The 15,411-nt window shown below is 47.7% G+C and overlaps 2 protein-coding genes across 10 annotated transcripts in view; one reads left to right on the top strand and one right to left on the bottom strand.

Annotated features, from left to right (window-relative positions):
- LOC129489530 (radial spoke head 10 homolog B-like) overlaps nucleotides 1–6,734 on the top strand; it is a 44,734-nt gene extending 38,000 nt beyond the window's left edge. For 3 of the 4 annotated variants that reach the window (XM_063646067.1, XM_063646068.1, XM_063646066.1), the window contains 2 exons: nucleotides 1,822–2,020; nucleotides 3,639–3,893. In XM_063646067.1, coding sequence (XP_063502137.1) covers nucleotides 1,822–2,020; nucleotides 3,639–3,843 — 404 coding nt within the window. In that variant the 3' untranslated portion in view covers nucleotides 3,844–3,893. Of the gene's footprint in view, nucleotides 1–1,821; nucleotides 2,021–3,638; nucleotides 3,894–6,623 lie in introns of those variants that run through there. The other variant, XM_063646065.1, reaches the window with a different exon arrangement.
- LOC129489535 (vacuolar fusion protein CCZ1 homolog B) overlaps nucleotides 4,211–15,411 on the bottom strand; it is a 29,009-nt gene continuing 17,808 nt past the window's right edge. For 3 of the 6 annotated variants that reach the window (XM_055292253.2, XM_063646092.1, XM_063646091.1), the window contains 5 exons: nucleotides 11,301–11,334; nucleotides 10,206–10,323; nucleotides 6,661–6,819; nucleotides 6,232–6,359; nucleotides 4,211–4,559 (listed from right to left, as the gene is read on the bottom strand). In XM_055292253.2, the coding sequence (XP_055148228.1) occupies nucleotides 4,504–4,559; nucleotides 6,232–6,359; nucleotides 6,661–6,819; nucleotides 10,206–10,323; nucleotides 11,301–11,334 (495 nt within the window). In that variant the 3' untranslated portion in view covers nucleotides 4,211–4,503. Of the gene's footprint in view, nucleotides 4,560–6,231; nucleotides 6,360–6,660; nucleotides 6,820–10,205; nucleotides 10,410–11,296; nucleotides 11,335–15,411 lie in introns of all 6 variants that reach the window. The other 3 variants (XM_055292252.2, XM_055292254.2, XM_055292255.2) reach the window with 1 other exon arrangement.

Below are 15,411 nucleotides of genomic sequence, written 5' to 3'. Positions count from 1 at the left end.
AAACTGTCAGCTTCTTGAAATACTCTTCGCATTCGGCCTCTGCGACCCCTCGTTGTCCTGGGTTTCTTCTCCCTCTGGTGCGAATCTGTGGGTCGTGTCATTTTCCCCTGCAGAGCTCGGCATCCCAGCAGAGACAGGGCATTCCTGCGATGCCGTAATCAAGATGCACAGTTCTTGTAACGGAAATAGAACTGAAAACGGAACCCCAGCTAATGTGCTTTCCTGCTGATCTGATTATGGGGAAGTGGTCTCTAGTCCCAGCTCCAGCTGGATTTCACCCTGGATTTCTCTGGTTGTTCCTTGAAGTCCGGTGTGCCAGTCACCAGGCCTGTGGCTCCTGCCCTGTCTCCTGTCAAGGACCCCCTTGACCCACGTGGCATCTCTTCCAGTACCGTTTCATCTGATTATTGCTTGTGGCAGCCGTGACTTACTGTCCTCCAGCTTGTAGGTGTCTAGTTGAGAGTTCGTGAATGAACACAAGACAGTCTTGCAGCCAGATGCAGTGGCTCACAGCTGTAACCCCAGAAGTGTGGGAGGCCAAGGCAGGAGGATTACTTGTGCCCAGGAGTCTGAGACCAGCCTGGGCAACATAGCGAGCCTGTCTCTACAAAAAAAAATACCCAAATTCACCGGGTACGATGGCACAGTCCTGTAGTCCCAGCAACGTGGGAGGCTGAGGCAGGATGACTGCTTGAGCCCAGGAGCTCGAGGCTGCAGTGAGCCGTGATTGCACCACTGCACTCCAGCCTGGGTGCCAGAGCGAGACTGTGTCACCAAGCAAAAAAAAAAAGGAATCTTCCTTCACATTCAGTCTTGTTCCGACCTTAGAGTCCTGGATTGCGTATAATTTGATTCTCTGAATTTTAAAATCTTCCAAGTGAATAGATAACCAGAATTGCTTAAAAAGATGGAAAAAATTACGGTAGTTTAAGATTTAAAGATTCTTTAGCCTAGACACGGAGGATAGAGAGGGATAACTATAACTACTAGGAAATTACTTTTGTGAGAGTAACCAGTTATCTGGTTCTCTAGGAGAGAGGATTCACTCGGGTACATAGCTATCCTTGTCTTAAAGGGGTTGCAAACTCTGAATAAATAAAAGATGTTGAATATTTTGTCCCCAAGACCTAGGCCGGGTGCAGTGGCTCATGCCTGTAATCCCAGCACTTTGGGAGGCCGAGATGGGAGGATTACTAGAGCTCGGGAGTTTGAGACCATGGGCAACATAGCGAAACCTTGTCTCTACAACAAAAATAAGAATTACCTGGGCGTGGTGGCACCTGCCCGTGGTCCCAGCTACTTGGGAGGCCAAGGTGGGAGGATCATTTGAGCCCAGGAGTTGGAGGCTGCAGTGAGCCATGATGGTGCCACTGCACTCCAGCCTGGATGACAGAGCAAGATCTTGTCTCACAATAAAACTTAAAAAAATTAGCCTTGTGTGGTGGTGCATGCCTATATTCTCAGCTGTTAGGGAGGCTGAGATGGGAGGATCACTTGAGCCCAGGAGTTCCTCCAGGCTTCAGTGAGCCATGGTCATGCCACTGCACTCCAGCCTGGGTGACAGAATGAGACTCTGTCTCCAAAACAAAAACAAACAAAACGATGTAGCAGGAAACTCGAAGGTTGACAATCCCAGCCAGGGTCTGCTGAGTCCCTGCCTTGTTCCAGGTAGTCATGGAAGCAGTGGCCTTACTCCTCTCCCCTCTCCTGGCCGAGGAGAAGGGGGCCCACCCCAGGGAGGCCAGAACGAGAAACAGCACGCAGACTCCCAATTTATAGCAGGATTGTATTCATGTTCAGCTTCACGAAACTCTATTCTAGAGAAATATGAGAGACCCAAGGATGATCGAAAGGAAGAGCTCAACACGTGGGTCAGTAATATGTACGTCTTCTTTGTGAACACGCTCTTTCATGCGTATAAACGTGAAGAAGCTATCAAGGAGAAAATAAGGGAAGACAGGTTACGCAGCACAGCACAGACCCAGCAGCGGAAGATGGAAGATGACGAACTGGAAGCAAGGTAACTTGTGAGGCCCCTCCTCTCCTTCCCGAGCTGCTCTCTCTTCCTGTCTTCTGTAGCTGCCAGAATGCGTCAGGCCCAAGTGCTTTTCAGACAAGCTATAATTTCCTAAGGGCGTCTTTGACATAAAAAGGAATGAATATTTGGTCTCTGTTCCTGGCAGAGCACCTGAAGCCTTTGTAACTTCCTGAGTAATGGGATAATGGGAGTATCTTTTGTTCTAATATTTGGTCCTAGTTTCTAGTTTGTTTCTTTTTTAAGACAGGGTCTCACTGTCGCCCAGGCTGGAGTGGAGTAGTGTGATCTCATCTCACTGCAACCTCCGCCTCCCGGGTTCAAGCGATTCTCTTGCCTCAGCCTCCCGAGTAGTTGGGATTACAAGCATGCACCACCACGCCTGGCTAATTTTTGTATTTTTAGTAGAGATGGGGTTTCACCAAGTTGTCCACGCTGGTCTCGAACTCCTGACCTCAAGTGATCCACCAGCCTTGGCCTCCCAAAGTGCTGGGATCACAGGGGTGAGTCACTGCATGCAGCCATTTTCTAGTTCTTGACCCAAGAGTTCCAAACCTGTGGACTCTGGGGTAATGACTGTCTTTCTGTATGACGAGATGACTGGTGGCCAGGGGAGGGGCCCTCGACAGCTTCTTGCTGGAGCTGGTTGCCAGGGAACCAACCACGAGATTAGAGGGTTGGGACTTTCAGCTCCAGCCCAACCTCCCAGGGAAGGGGGAGGGGCTGGAGATTGAGTTCAGTAACTAATAGCCAGTGACTTAATCAGGCCTACAGATTGGACCCTCCGTAAAATCCCCAAACGGGCTGGGCATCATGGCGCATGCCTGTAACCCCAGCACTTTGGGGGGCCAAGGCAGGAGAATCACTTGAGTTTGAGACCAGCCTAGGTAATATAGCAAGACCTCATCTCTACAAAAAATACAAAAATTAGCCAGATGTGGTGGCAGGCGCCTGTAGTCCCAGCTACTTTGGAGATTGAAGCAGGAGGATTGCTTGAGCCTGGGAGGTTGAGGCTGCAGTAATGTGTGTGCCACTGCACTCCAGCCTAGGCAACACAGCAAGACCCTATCTCAAAAAAAAAATACACACACACACACACATATATATATATATATATATATATACTTAACTTTGGGAGGCCGAGGTGGGTGGATCACCTGAGGTCAGGAGTTTGAGACCAGCCTTGCCAACCTGGTGAAACCCATCTCTACTAAAAATACAAAATATTAGCCGGGCGTGGTGGCGGAAGCCTATAATCCCAGCTACTCAGGAGGCTGAGGCAGGAGAATCGCTTGAACTCGGGAGGCGGAGGTTACAGTGAGCCGAGATTGCACCATTGCACCCCAGACCCCAGCCTAGGCAACAAGAGCAAAACTCCATCTCGAGAAAAAATTTTCTTTTCATGGATAGATGAAAAGTTTATTTTGGACTGTGTTGACATGGCATCAGTTATTTCAGGCAAAGTGTAGCAACTTAGTTTTGTTTACACATGCTGTTGAAATGCAAGTATGAAGGGCTGTATACTATAAATAGCATAAAACTGGTTTTGCAGTTTTGAGGGGGATAAAAAAAAAAGCTACCACCTTCTCATGTTTGCTTTTAGGCTGAATATCTTCATCTTGAGAGAGGAAGAAGCCAAGAGACATGACTATGAGGGGGACATCATGGTGATCAAGGAGCCGGTGGACGTGTCATCCTCTCACCTCATACTGGACCCTCCTAAGGAGGATGTGACCGTGTCCCCGTCCAGCAAGGCCATCACCAGCAAGAAGAAAAAGCGAGCCACAAGGACACACACGCAGGCTTAGGACGGCACGTGCTGTAAGATTTCCTGAGCATTACAATTCTTAGCACTGTCCTCGTCTCAGTGTTTTAAAATACTGCCTGGCCCACTGCATCTCAGGTTTCCTACATGGCTGGATTACGGGAGTTCGAGACCAGCCTGGGCAACATAGTGAGACCCCCGTCTCTCTCTGCAAAATTAAAACATCAGCTGACCGTGGGTGGTGTGTACCTGTGGTTCTAGCTTCTTGGGAGGCTGAGGTGGGAGGGATTGCTTGAACCCAGGAGGTTGAGGCTGCAGTGAGACATAGCATTCCAGCCTGGGTCACGGACCTGGTGGCCAGTGTAATCTACAAAGAGGCAGCAGGAGAGAGACTCAACACAAAACCAGAATTTTAAAAACTTTAACAATTTATTAATTAGTCTTATTTTCCAGTAAAATATTCACATGATGTCAAAAGAATGGAATGATAGCGATATAGCCAACTACCTTTAATTAATTCCACATAAATATTTAAAATCTAAAAACCTCGGGAGATCAGCAGACCGAGTAGAAATGTGATTCTTCAAAGCAAGTATTGCTTTACCCTTGTCCTGAATGCAGTCCGTCACATGAGCACTAACTCGCATATGACCAAATGTTTGCCGAGTGTTTTTTAAATGCGCTTTCGGTGAGCCATCATCAGTCAATCCAAGAAGAAGATGTTGTTGAACTGCGTTGCACAAAGTTTCTTGACCTCTTCTGCAAAAAGGACAGACAACAGTGAGGAAGGAAGAGGCACTCACTTAAAAGGTTACATGATATTTACTTAAATTCTTTGTGGGTAAAATTAGAAAGAGATATTTGCATTGATTTTGACCTTAAATCCCAGAAGACTAGGCAAGAATTTTTTTATTTATTTTTATTTTTATTTTTTTTTGAGACAGAGTCTTGCTCTGTCACCCAGGCTGGAGTGTAGTGATGTGATCTTGGCTCACCGCAGCCTCCGCCTCCCGAGTAGCTGGGACTACAGGTGCACACCAGCACGCCCGGTTAATTTTTGTTTCGTAATTTTTGTTTCACCATGTTGGCCAGGCTGGTCTCGGAACTCCTAACCTCAGTGATCTGCCCACCTTGGCCTCCCAAAGTGCTGGGATTACAGGCATGAACCCCACTGTGCTCAGCTAAGAAATGTTAAGAGGGGAAAAACAACCACTTAGGAAAGCTACCAGGCCTCAGTAGTTTTGAGTTTTGAGCATATCAACACTGCTGCCCGGGGCCTGAGAAACTGCAAAGTGCCCGGGACACCCAGGGGAGGGGGTTAGAAGCACAAGGCTGGCGATGCTGGCATACTGGGAGAACTGAGGGAACAAAGAAACGGACAGCAATCTTGAGCTGCAGACCAAGGGCTCTGCAGAGGTGTCAGGATTTTGATCTTACCAAATTCACAGTTTAGATCAGGCTTGTATTAACTGATGTTTCTAATGCACACAATTACTAATACAATTATTAATAATAAAGAGAAAAATATAGTATGCCTGAGAAGATAGATACGAGGGGAAAAAAACGCTTACATTGAATTTCCATAGTGTACATGTGGGGCATCTCCTGAGGGGGCGGCTCTGCCGAGGTGAGGTCCCCTCTCTCCAGGGCAACGGAGCTGTCAGAGCAGCTGCTGGGTCACCCCGTGCAGTGGGCAAGGTTGGCCGCTTTGGCAGGAGAAAATGTCTGCCTTATTCTGCCAGTGTACAGAGGGATAGTTGTAAATGTCTGTGTGAACCTAGCAGCTTCTCCCTACAAAAGGTATGTTTTTATCATAGGATATTAAAGGACATTTTGGCCTGGGCAAGGTGACTCATGCCTGTAATCCCAGCTCTTTGGGAGGCCAGAGGATCGCTTGAAGCCTGGAGTTTGAGCCCAGCCTGGGCAACAGAGCAAGACTCCGTCTCAAAAAAAAGAAATTAGCTGGGTATGGTGCCACATGCCTTGGTGATACATGCCTGTGGTCTCAGCTACTCGAGAGGCTGAGGTGGGAGGACTGCTTGAGCCTAGGAGTTGGGGGCTGTGGTGAGCTATGATTGCACCACTGCACTCCAGCCTGTGTGACAAAGTGAGATCCTGTCTCTAAAAAAAGGGGGACATTTCTTAATACACAGTAAAGTCACCTTTTTTTTTTTTTTTTTTAGCGTGGTAGAAAATAATTTTCTTTTCGTCATTGCCAAGTTTCCTGTGCTATAGGAAAGTCTTGTCACAGTTTTCCAAGGTACAGAAAACAGAGCAAATGTTGAGCAGAGGCACCTGCTTAGAATCTCAACAGTCATGATTTGTTCTATTTATCTTTCTATTTTTTAACCATGTTTCTTAATGCAGTGAAAACACAACTTTTCAGTATCAGCAGCATTAAAATTCTCCTGAAATACCAAATCCTACTCACCATTTACTTCAATCAGGTTTGCATTTTTTTGATTCAAAATGACATAGAGCTCCCGCCGATCAGACTTCTTTCCAACAACCCAGTAATCACTCATGGCCTTCACGATGATCTCCTCGTCTTCATCCACTCTGCAAGACGAGTTTCAAAATGCAATAGTTCGTTATTCATACAGCCAGACCGTGAAAATCAGCATTCCAAAACAAGAACAGGAAATGGAACAGGTGCACGTGGCATTTAAAAGGCTCAGGGAGTCCCGCGCGAGGGAACCGGTGACTGCAGGGCTCCCGGGTCTGTTTGGAAGTGCCGCCCATGAAGGTGGTTGACGCTTGAACCCCGTGGACAGGGCTCTGGGTCATTTGGCTTTGAAGGGACTTTGTGTCTTTTCTTCTTAGAAAGGGGACGCCTGATTGGAGAAGTGGCTGGAATCACCTGGTAAAGTCACTGTTGATGTCACCGAGAATCTTCATTAAATCTGGGTGCACGGAAGTGAGCGACACACTGGGCGTTTTTCTCATGTGAACTGTGCTCTTCTCGGCGAGATTCATGTGGTTGAAGTAGATAAACTTAAACTGGGGTTCTTTCTCAGACCTGTGAAAACATGTCACGAAGATACTAACAAACACTCCGGCCGGATAAACTAGATTTTTAAAAATTTTTTTGAGAGTCTCACTGTCACCCAGGCTGGAGTGCAGTGACATGATCTCGGCTCACTGCAACCTCCGCCTCCCTGGTTCGAGTGATTCTCCTGCCTCAGCCTCCCGAGTAGCTGGGATTACAGGTGCCTGCCACCATGCCCAGCTAATTTTTGTATTTTTAGTAGAGACGGGGTTTCACCATGTTGGCCAGGATGGTCTCGATCTCCTGACCTTGTGATCCGCCCGCCTCGGCCTCCCAAAGTGCCGGGATTACAGGTGTGAGCCCCCGCGCCCAGCCCTGGCCCTCTTTTTTCTAAACAAGTTTCACGGGAACATCGCCATTGCCACAGGTTCCTGTGTTGTCTGTCTGCTTTCCCGCCAAGATGATAGTTGAGTAGTTGTAACACATGTAACTACATACAGCCCGTGACACCTGAAATACTTCTTATTTGGTCCTTTACCGTAAAAGTCTGCCGACCCCTGCTTGAGGAGAGTAACATCTCGTTCCTCCCCCAGTGCGGGGAATGAGTGTCCCGTGGAAATTAACCTGCCTCATGACCGAAGCCTACGACAGTATGTATGTAACAAAGCTTTTCCTCATATCATCCCCAGTGGAAATCACTGTAAAATGTAGTCGCCTTTTCCACTGCAGTCTAATGAACAGTTTAAATGGGATATACCTTTTTATTTCTTAACCTGACTAGGCAGTGCTATGACACTGCCTCCCAGGTCAGAGTCTGTGACCTCCTCAGGTACCTAGTGGGAAAAGCTGGGCCTCACCACTCCCGGGGCCCCTCCCCTCCCCTCACTGCACCCTCAGTGTCCACCCTGGGGCCTGGGATGGAGCCTGAGCACAGCCCTGCCCCTGGGCTCAGAAGCCTCCTCTGCTTACTTCGGGGTTAGCAGCCATGTTCTGGAGGGCTGGGGGCGCCGGAAATCCGACCTCTGGACAAGTGGGGTGCTACTGAAATACTCTACATCCAGGCAAAGAAAGAACGTGGGGGATTAAGTTTCCAGGAACATGTAAAGAAACTTCTTATAAAACCAGAGCTTGTTTTCAGTAGGTTCCTAAGGCTAAGGAAAGTATAACAAGAAAAACTGTTGGAAAAAGTTGCAAATGTAGTTGTCTGGGTAGACAACAAACTTAAATCGGGTGTAAGCTTCTATCCTCAAAACACGGTGTGGGGCCAGGAGCAGTGGCTCATGCCTGTAATCCCAGCACTTGGGGAGGCCAAGGAGGGAGGACTGCCTGAGCCCAGTAGTTCAAGACCAGCCTGGGCAACATGGTGAAACCTCGTCTCTACCAAAAAATACAAAAATGAGCCAGGCGTGGTGGCACACACCTGTAGTCCTAGCTCCCGGGGAGGCTGAGGTGGGAGGATCACTTAGAGCCTGGGAGGTCAAGGCTGCAGTGAGCCATGATTGTGCCACTGCACTCCAGCCTGGGCGACAGCAGGAGACCCTGTCTCCAAAAACAAACCCACAAAAAAAAAACAGGTGACACGTTCTCTATGGTCACTACACTTTGTCACTTTCCATCTGTTAGTTGATAACCTGTGTGATCCAAACCGATTTAACTCACTTTTGCCTCCTTCACAAAGGAAAACCTGGCATTTTCATGGCCAAAGGATTCAATGATTCAGCAGCACTGTCAAGATGTAAGCTGTTGACTGGGCATGGTGGCTCATGCCTGTAATCCCAGCACTTTGGGAGGCCGAGGTGGGTGGATCACCTGAGGTCAGGAGTTCAAGACCAGCCTGGCCAACATGGCAAAACCCCGTCTCTACTAAAAATACAAAAATTAGCTGGCTGTGGTGGCACGCGCCTATAGTCCTAGCTACTCGGGAGGCTGAGGCAGGAAAATTGCTTGAACTCAGGGGCTGGAGGTTGCAGTGAGCTGAGATTATGCCACTGCACTCCAGCCTGGGTGAAAGAGCGAAACTCTGTCTCAAAAAAATAAAAACCCAACAAAGATGTAAGCTGTTCACAGCAGTAATCCACACACTGTTGTACAAAATCTAGAGGTGCTTTCACCTTTGCTCGCTTCTGCACTCTTAGAGGCCCATGCTTATACAAGACCATACAGAAATAACATGGGCCAGGCACCGTGGCTCATGCCTGTAATCCCAGCACTTTGGGAGGCTGAGGTGGGCAGATCACGAGGTCAGGAGTTTGAGACCAGCCTGACCAACATGGTAAAACCCCATCTCTACAAAAATTAACCAGGCATGATGGCACCCAGCTACTCAGGAGGCTGAGGCAGGAGAATCGCTTGAACCTAGGAGGCGGAGGTTGCAGTAAGCTGAGATCAGGCCATTGCACACTCCAGCCTGGGCGACTGAGCAAGACTCTGTCTCAAAAGAAAAAAAAACCCAAAAAATAACCTATGAACATTAAGAGCATGAGCGTCGGCAGGAATTCCCAGCATTTTAGTAACTTCTCAAAGTGTAGAGAGCCCATTTAAAAGCAGGACTTCAATTCACAAAGTGCTTTCCAGCTCCTCGCTTTGACTTTATAATAACTATTTCATATCGAGCAAAGATAGGGATGGCCGGGCACGGCGGCTCACACCTGTAATCTCAGCACTTTGGGAGGCTGAGGCAGGTGGATCACTTGAGGTCAGGAGTTCAAGGCCAACATAGTGAAACCCCGTCTCTACTAAAAATACAAAAAGTTGCCGGGCATGGTGGTGCACGCCTGTAATCTCAGCTACTCAAGAGGATGAGGCATGAGAATTGCTTGAGCCTGGGAGGCGGAGGCTGCAGTGAGCCAAGACCAGGCCACTGCACACTCCAGCCTGGGCGACAGAGTGAGACTTTGTCTCAAAAAAAAAAAAAAAACCAGGGAGAAAGAATTCAAGGACGTTTCAGTGTCTAGAGTTGGAGGAGTGAATCCCGCCTCTCCCATTCAGTGTAGACGCTTCAGGCCGCCAGACTGAGTACCCAGGCCCAGTGCCCCACATCCCAGCCAGCTTCCCCTACACATTTTCACACAAGAGGCAAAACGCTTTCAGTCTGTGCACACCAAGACCACGCCGATGACTACTGTCCACGTGAATGTAATAATCTGGGCTAGTGAAATGGGACGTTCCATTCAGGGGGGAGCTGAGGGAAGGTATTTAACAGAAGACCCAGCCCCAGCTGCCATCGTGGGGCAGAAACACTCAGGTCGACTTCCCCAGGACCCTTTCAGACAGAGGCCCGAATGGCACGTAGCACCGTCCTCTACAGTCCACGAGAACACAGGACTGTTAATACCACCCACATTTGTTAAGTAAAAACTACGTGTATTTCAAAAGCCGTTCAATGCCTGAAAGTGAACAGAAAGCAAAGTACAGACCCAGACATCCTCTTGTTGATGTTAAACTGCTCACAGATGTCAGAGGCCAGCACTGTGAGCTGGGGCCCAACGATGCCATCCAGTCTTCGGCAAAAATCCAACGTTGGCTGGATAGAGGCTGGCAAGTCATGACAAAAAATACCAGTAAGATTCATTTTACTGTCCGATGCTGAACAACAGTATTCAAACGAAAACTTCACTGATCTGGGAAAGCAAACGATGAATGCTCAGGCCCCCTTCTGCTCCTCAAATAGAAGAGAAACAGAAGATAGAAAACCGGTTACATTTCAGATGGAAAAAAGGTGAAGACCTATCTCACTGTGAAAAGTTGACTGAGGCACACCCTGTGGGGTGGTAAACCGTTGCCTACCCCAGAAAGACCTCAGAAGGTCGTATGTTTATTTAACAAACATTACATAGCACTCATGGGCCAGGTGCTGTTTGGTGCTTCACAGACATGACCTCATTCAATCCTCAGAGCCCCCCGCCCCCGAGAGAGGTACCACTGCTGTCTGCAGCCCGCAGTCAGCGGGGCACAGAAAGATGCCCACATTCTACTGCTGACAGGCGGGAAAACTAGGACTTAAAAAATATGAGCAATGGCTAGTTAAGGAGACGGGGGGCGGTCCCAGATGGGGAACAGGGCTCCTCTCTTTGCCTCCACATTGCTTATGACAACACATTTATCATTTAATGGGCTGGGTGTGGGGGCTCATGCCCGAAATCCCAGCACTTTGGGAGGCTAAGGCTGGGGGATCGCTTGAGCCCAGGAGTTTGACACCAGCCAGGGCAACATAGTGAGACCCTGTCTAAACAAACAACAACAACAAAAACATTAGCTGGGTACGGCGGTGTGTGCTGGCAGTCCCAGCGACTTAGGAGGCCAAGGTGGGAAGATCACTTGAACCCAGGAGGTCGAGGCTACAGTGAGCTATGATCGTGCCACTACACTCCAAGAGTGAAACCCTGTCTCCAACCAAAAAAAACACCCCCAAACCACTGAAACCCCCAAAACATATTTATCATTTAAGAATAGGACGCAGCAAAGTACAAAAGGCTTAGTCAGGCTGAAATCAGACAAAGGCGCGTACCCACCGTCGATCATAAAGCACACAGCCGCACTCATGGCCTGGGAAGACAGAACAAACCAGAGGTTATGAAATGGTGGAAAAAAGGAGACTTTCATATAATAACGATCTGTTATTAATGACTAATAATTATCTGTTAATGACTCCTCAAATCAATGGGGACAAATCAACTGTAAAAAGAGGCTTTTTGGTCACCTAGAGCCATCTGGACACAGACTGCCCATTCCATGACGCGAGGGGAGTGCTGTTCACCTTGTCAGGTGTGACGGCGCCAGCGGGGAGGTTACCACGGACGTCCTCATCAGACAGGCACAGGGAAGTGTTCGTGACTGACGTGATGATTTAAAATGCTCTTGCAAACCCAACAACACAACATGGAGAAGCAACGAAGACCAGAATCTTATTCACTTGTGTGATGGGGACTTAGGGGTTTACTGTTCTAGTCTGTGTATAGTCCAGAGAGAATAGAGAATTGGCAGAAACTGTCCACTACTCTGGGATGATTTCCACTGACACAAGTTCACAAAGACAGCAAATGGATATCATCCTGTCTCACTTTATTATAGCAAATAATTGCAGTTATGACATTAGACATAGCAACCTACAACCACCAGGACCACAGATAACCGAAAGTGTTTAAAATTGATCAAAGCAACGTATGGTTAAAAAAGGCTGAGTGGAACATCAGCCTGATGATGAAAGCCACAGACTTCCTTCCCTGAGCCTCCTCCCCGGCAACCACTTTACACTGTTATTAGACAACAGCGTTCTCCTGACTCTTTAACATATCCTCCTTTGGACATTGTACTGACTTCCTGCTCATGTCATCATGGGTGTGACCCCTCATCTGCCTTCCCTCCTCCTCCTCTATGGTTTATAGCCATTCTATTTCCTCCGCTGGCCGCCTTCCACCAGCCACAGGCCTCCGCTCCTGAATTCACATTCCCACCTGCCCCAGTACCTCTTCCCACTTCCGAGAGCAAGGTCCTGTCTCAAGAGAAGAAAGATCTCAAATCAGTGACCTGACCTTTCATCTTACGATCCTGGACAACAGGAGTCAACTAAACCTAAAGCAAGTGGGCCGGGGGTGGTGGCTCACACCTGTAATCCCAGCACTTTGGGAGGCCGAGGTGGGCAGATCACCTGAGGTCAGGAGTTTGAGACCAGCCTGGCTAACGTGGCGAAACATCGTCTCTACTAAAAGTACAAAAAAATTAGCTGGGCGTGGTGGTGTGCGTCTATAATCCCAGCTACTCAGGAGGCTGAGGCAAGAGAATCGTGTGAACCTGGGAGACAGAGGTTGCAGTGAGCCGAGACTGTGCCACTGCACTCCAGCCTGGGCGACTGAGTGCAGACAGACAGGGAGGGACTCCGTCTCCAAAAAAAAAAAAAAAGCCAAACAAACCTAACACAAATGGAAGGAAATAATAAAAGATGAGAGCAGAAACAAACTCAACAGAGAAAAATCATAGAGAAAATAAATGAAACCAGAAGTTGGTTCTCTGAAAAGATCAACATTGAAAAACTTTTCCTTTTTTCTTGTGAAGATTCCAGAAGTATGAAAGACCTTTAGATAGACTGTAGAGCAAGAAACAAAGAGAGAAGACTCACATCGGGAATGAAAGATGAGACATCACTACTGACTTTACAGGAAAAACGGAGCATCGGCTTCACCTACAACACCATGAAAAACCGCGTGCCCACAAATCAAATAAAATTGAAGCTGACAAATTCTCAGAAAGACACAAACTACCAAAGCTGACTCAAGAAGAAACAAAATCAGGCTAGGCGTGGTGGCTCACGCAATTCCAGCACTTTGGGAGGCCGAGGCAGGTGGATCATGAGTTCAGGAGTTCGAGACCAGGCTGACCAACATGGTGAAACCCCGTCTCTACTAAAAATACAAAAAACTAGCCGGGCGTGGTGGCACATGCCTGTAATCCCAGCTACTCAGAAGGCTGAGGCAGGAGAATCACTTGAACCCAGGAGGTGGAGGTTGCAGTGAGCCAAGATTGTGCCACTGCACTCCAGCCTGAACAACAGAGGGTTCATTTCAAAAAAAATAAAAAAAGAAAAGAAAAAAGAAAAAGAAACAAACTCGAAATAAACCCGTAACAAGAGATTAACCCATTTATGCTGGAGGTTGTAAATCTTTTTTGTGAAAAATGACCTTCAGCAGGATATAACTCCCACAAGCTTAGCGTTCCAATAATGGAACACTAGGCATAAATGGTTAACTTTAAAACTTCCCACAAAGAAAAGAAACTTTCTTTTAAAACTTTAAAACTTTCTTTCTTTTAAGACTTCCCACAAAGAAAAGCCCAGGTGCAGAGAGCTTGACTGTGAATTCTATGAAACATGTTAAGAGGAATTAACTTGATTCTTCACTGTCTCCCAAAAAAATAGGAGGGAACACTTCCCAACACATTCTATCAGGCCAGCATTGCCCAAAGATATCACAAGAATACAAAACTACAGGCCAATATCCCTTACAGCCCAGGCCTGTACAGCACCCGCTCCACCTCTGGAGGGCTGGAGACTAAGGCCGGCCACTTGGGGCCAGCTGTGTCTCTGTGGCCAATCCCCAATAAAAACTCTGGATCTCGAGGCTCAGGTGAGCTTCCCTGGACGGCAACACTCCATAGAGACGGCCATACATCCTCGATGGGGAAACACGCACTGTGCTGTCTGCATGACCCCAATGGGAGAGGACAGCCGGAAGTTCACACCAGAGCGGGACTCCATGTCAAAAAACCAAACAAAAACCAAAAAACCAAAAACAAAAACCCAAAAAATCAAACCAACCTAAAGCAAATGGAAGGACTCCTGGTCCTTCCATTGGTGGCTCCTGGGCCCTGCCCCACATGCCTCTTCCCCGGGCTGATTTTAACCTGTATTCTTCCACTGTAATAAAACGCAGCTGGGAGTGCAGTCATTCTTCCTCATCCCTGGTTTTGCTTCCCATGGTTTCTGTTACGTGAGGGACAGCATAATACAATATTGAGGTAAGGGGGAAGCAAGCCACATTTACATTACTTTTATCGCAGCATATTGTTATTGTCCAATTATGATTACTACTACCTTTTTTGAGATGGGGTCTCACTCTGTTGTCCAGGCTGGAGTGCAGTGGCACAATCTTGGCTCACTGCAACCTCTGCCTCCCAGGTTCAAGAGATTCTCCTGACTCAGCCTCCTGAGTAACTGGGATTACATGTGCATGCCATCATGCCTGGCTAATTTTTGTATTTGTACTAGAGGCAGGGTTTCATCACTCTGGCCAGGCTGGTCTCAAGTTCCTGGCCTCAAGTGATCTGCCTGCCTCGGCCTCCCAAAGTGCTGGGATGACAGGTGTGAGCCACTGTGCCCAGCCTTATTATTGCTATTAATCTCTTACTGTACTGAATTTATAAATTAAACATTATCACAGGCATGTATGTACAGGAAAAAACACAGTATGTGAAGGGTTTGGTACTGTCCCCGGTTTCAGGCACCTCCCGGGGGTTTTGGGACACATGGCCTTTGGCTTGGGGGTACTGCTGTAGAAAGCCTTTTCTGAGTCCTGTAGTACTTCTAGCAAACTCTTACCCTAAAGGTGGTCATGGGGACTCCCAAACTCGCAGTGGGTGTCAGAAGGGAGGATGGTTTTGGAGACTCATGAGCTTTGCAACTAGAAATCACTGAACTGCACATTTTAAGTGTACGAGGGTGAGCTGTATGGTACGTGCATTGTATCTCAAAGTCATTAAGAAAGAGATAAGGACCCTTTAACATAGCCACAATCCCATATCACACCCTAAATTATGTCTGTAGATTGACTCTAAAAATAGAAATGCAGCCAACAGCATATTACACACCAGGGTTATGGAGAGTTCAGTCATTACCTGGGTCAAAGGAGAATGATTTTTTTCTTGAGATGAGGTCTTGAATTTTCTTTTTTTTTTTTTTTTTTTTTTTTTTTTTTTGAGACGGAGTCTTTCTCTGTCCCCCAGGCTGGAGTGCACTGGCACGATCTCGGCTCACTGCAAGCTCCACCTCTCGGGTTCACGCCATTCTCCTGCCTCAGCCTCCTGAGTAGCTGGGATTACAGGCGCCCGCCACCACGCCCAGCTAATTTTTTG

This window comes from Symphalangus syndactylus, chromosome 9 (genome assembly GCF_028878055.3).
Source record: "Symphalangus syndactylus isolate Jambi chromosome 9, NHGRI_mSymSyn1-v2.1_pri, whole genome shotgun sequence".
Lineage (NCBI taxonomy): Eukaryota > Metazoa > Chordata > Mammalia > Primates > Hylobatidae > Symphalangus > Symphalangus syndactylus.
This window is presented reverse-complemented; position numbering and strand designations above follow the sequence as displayed.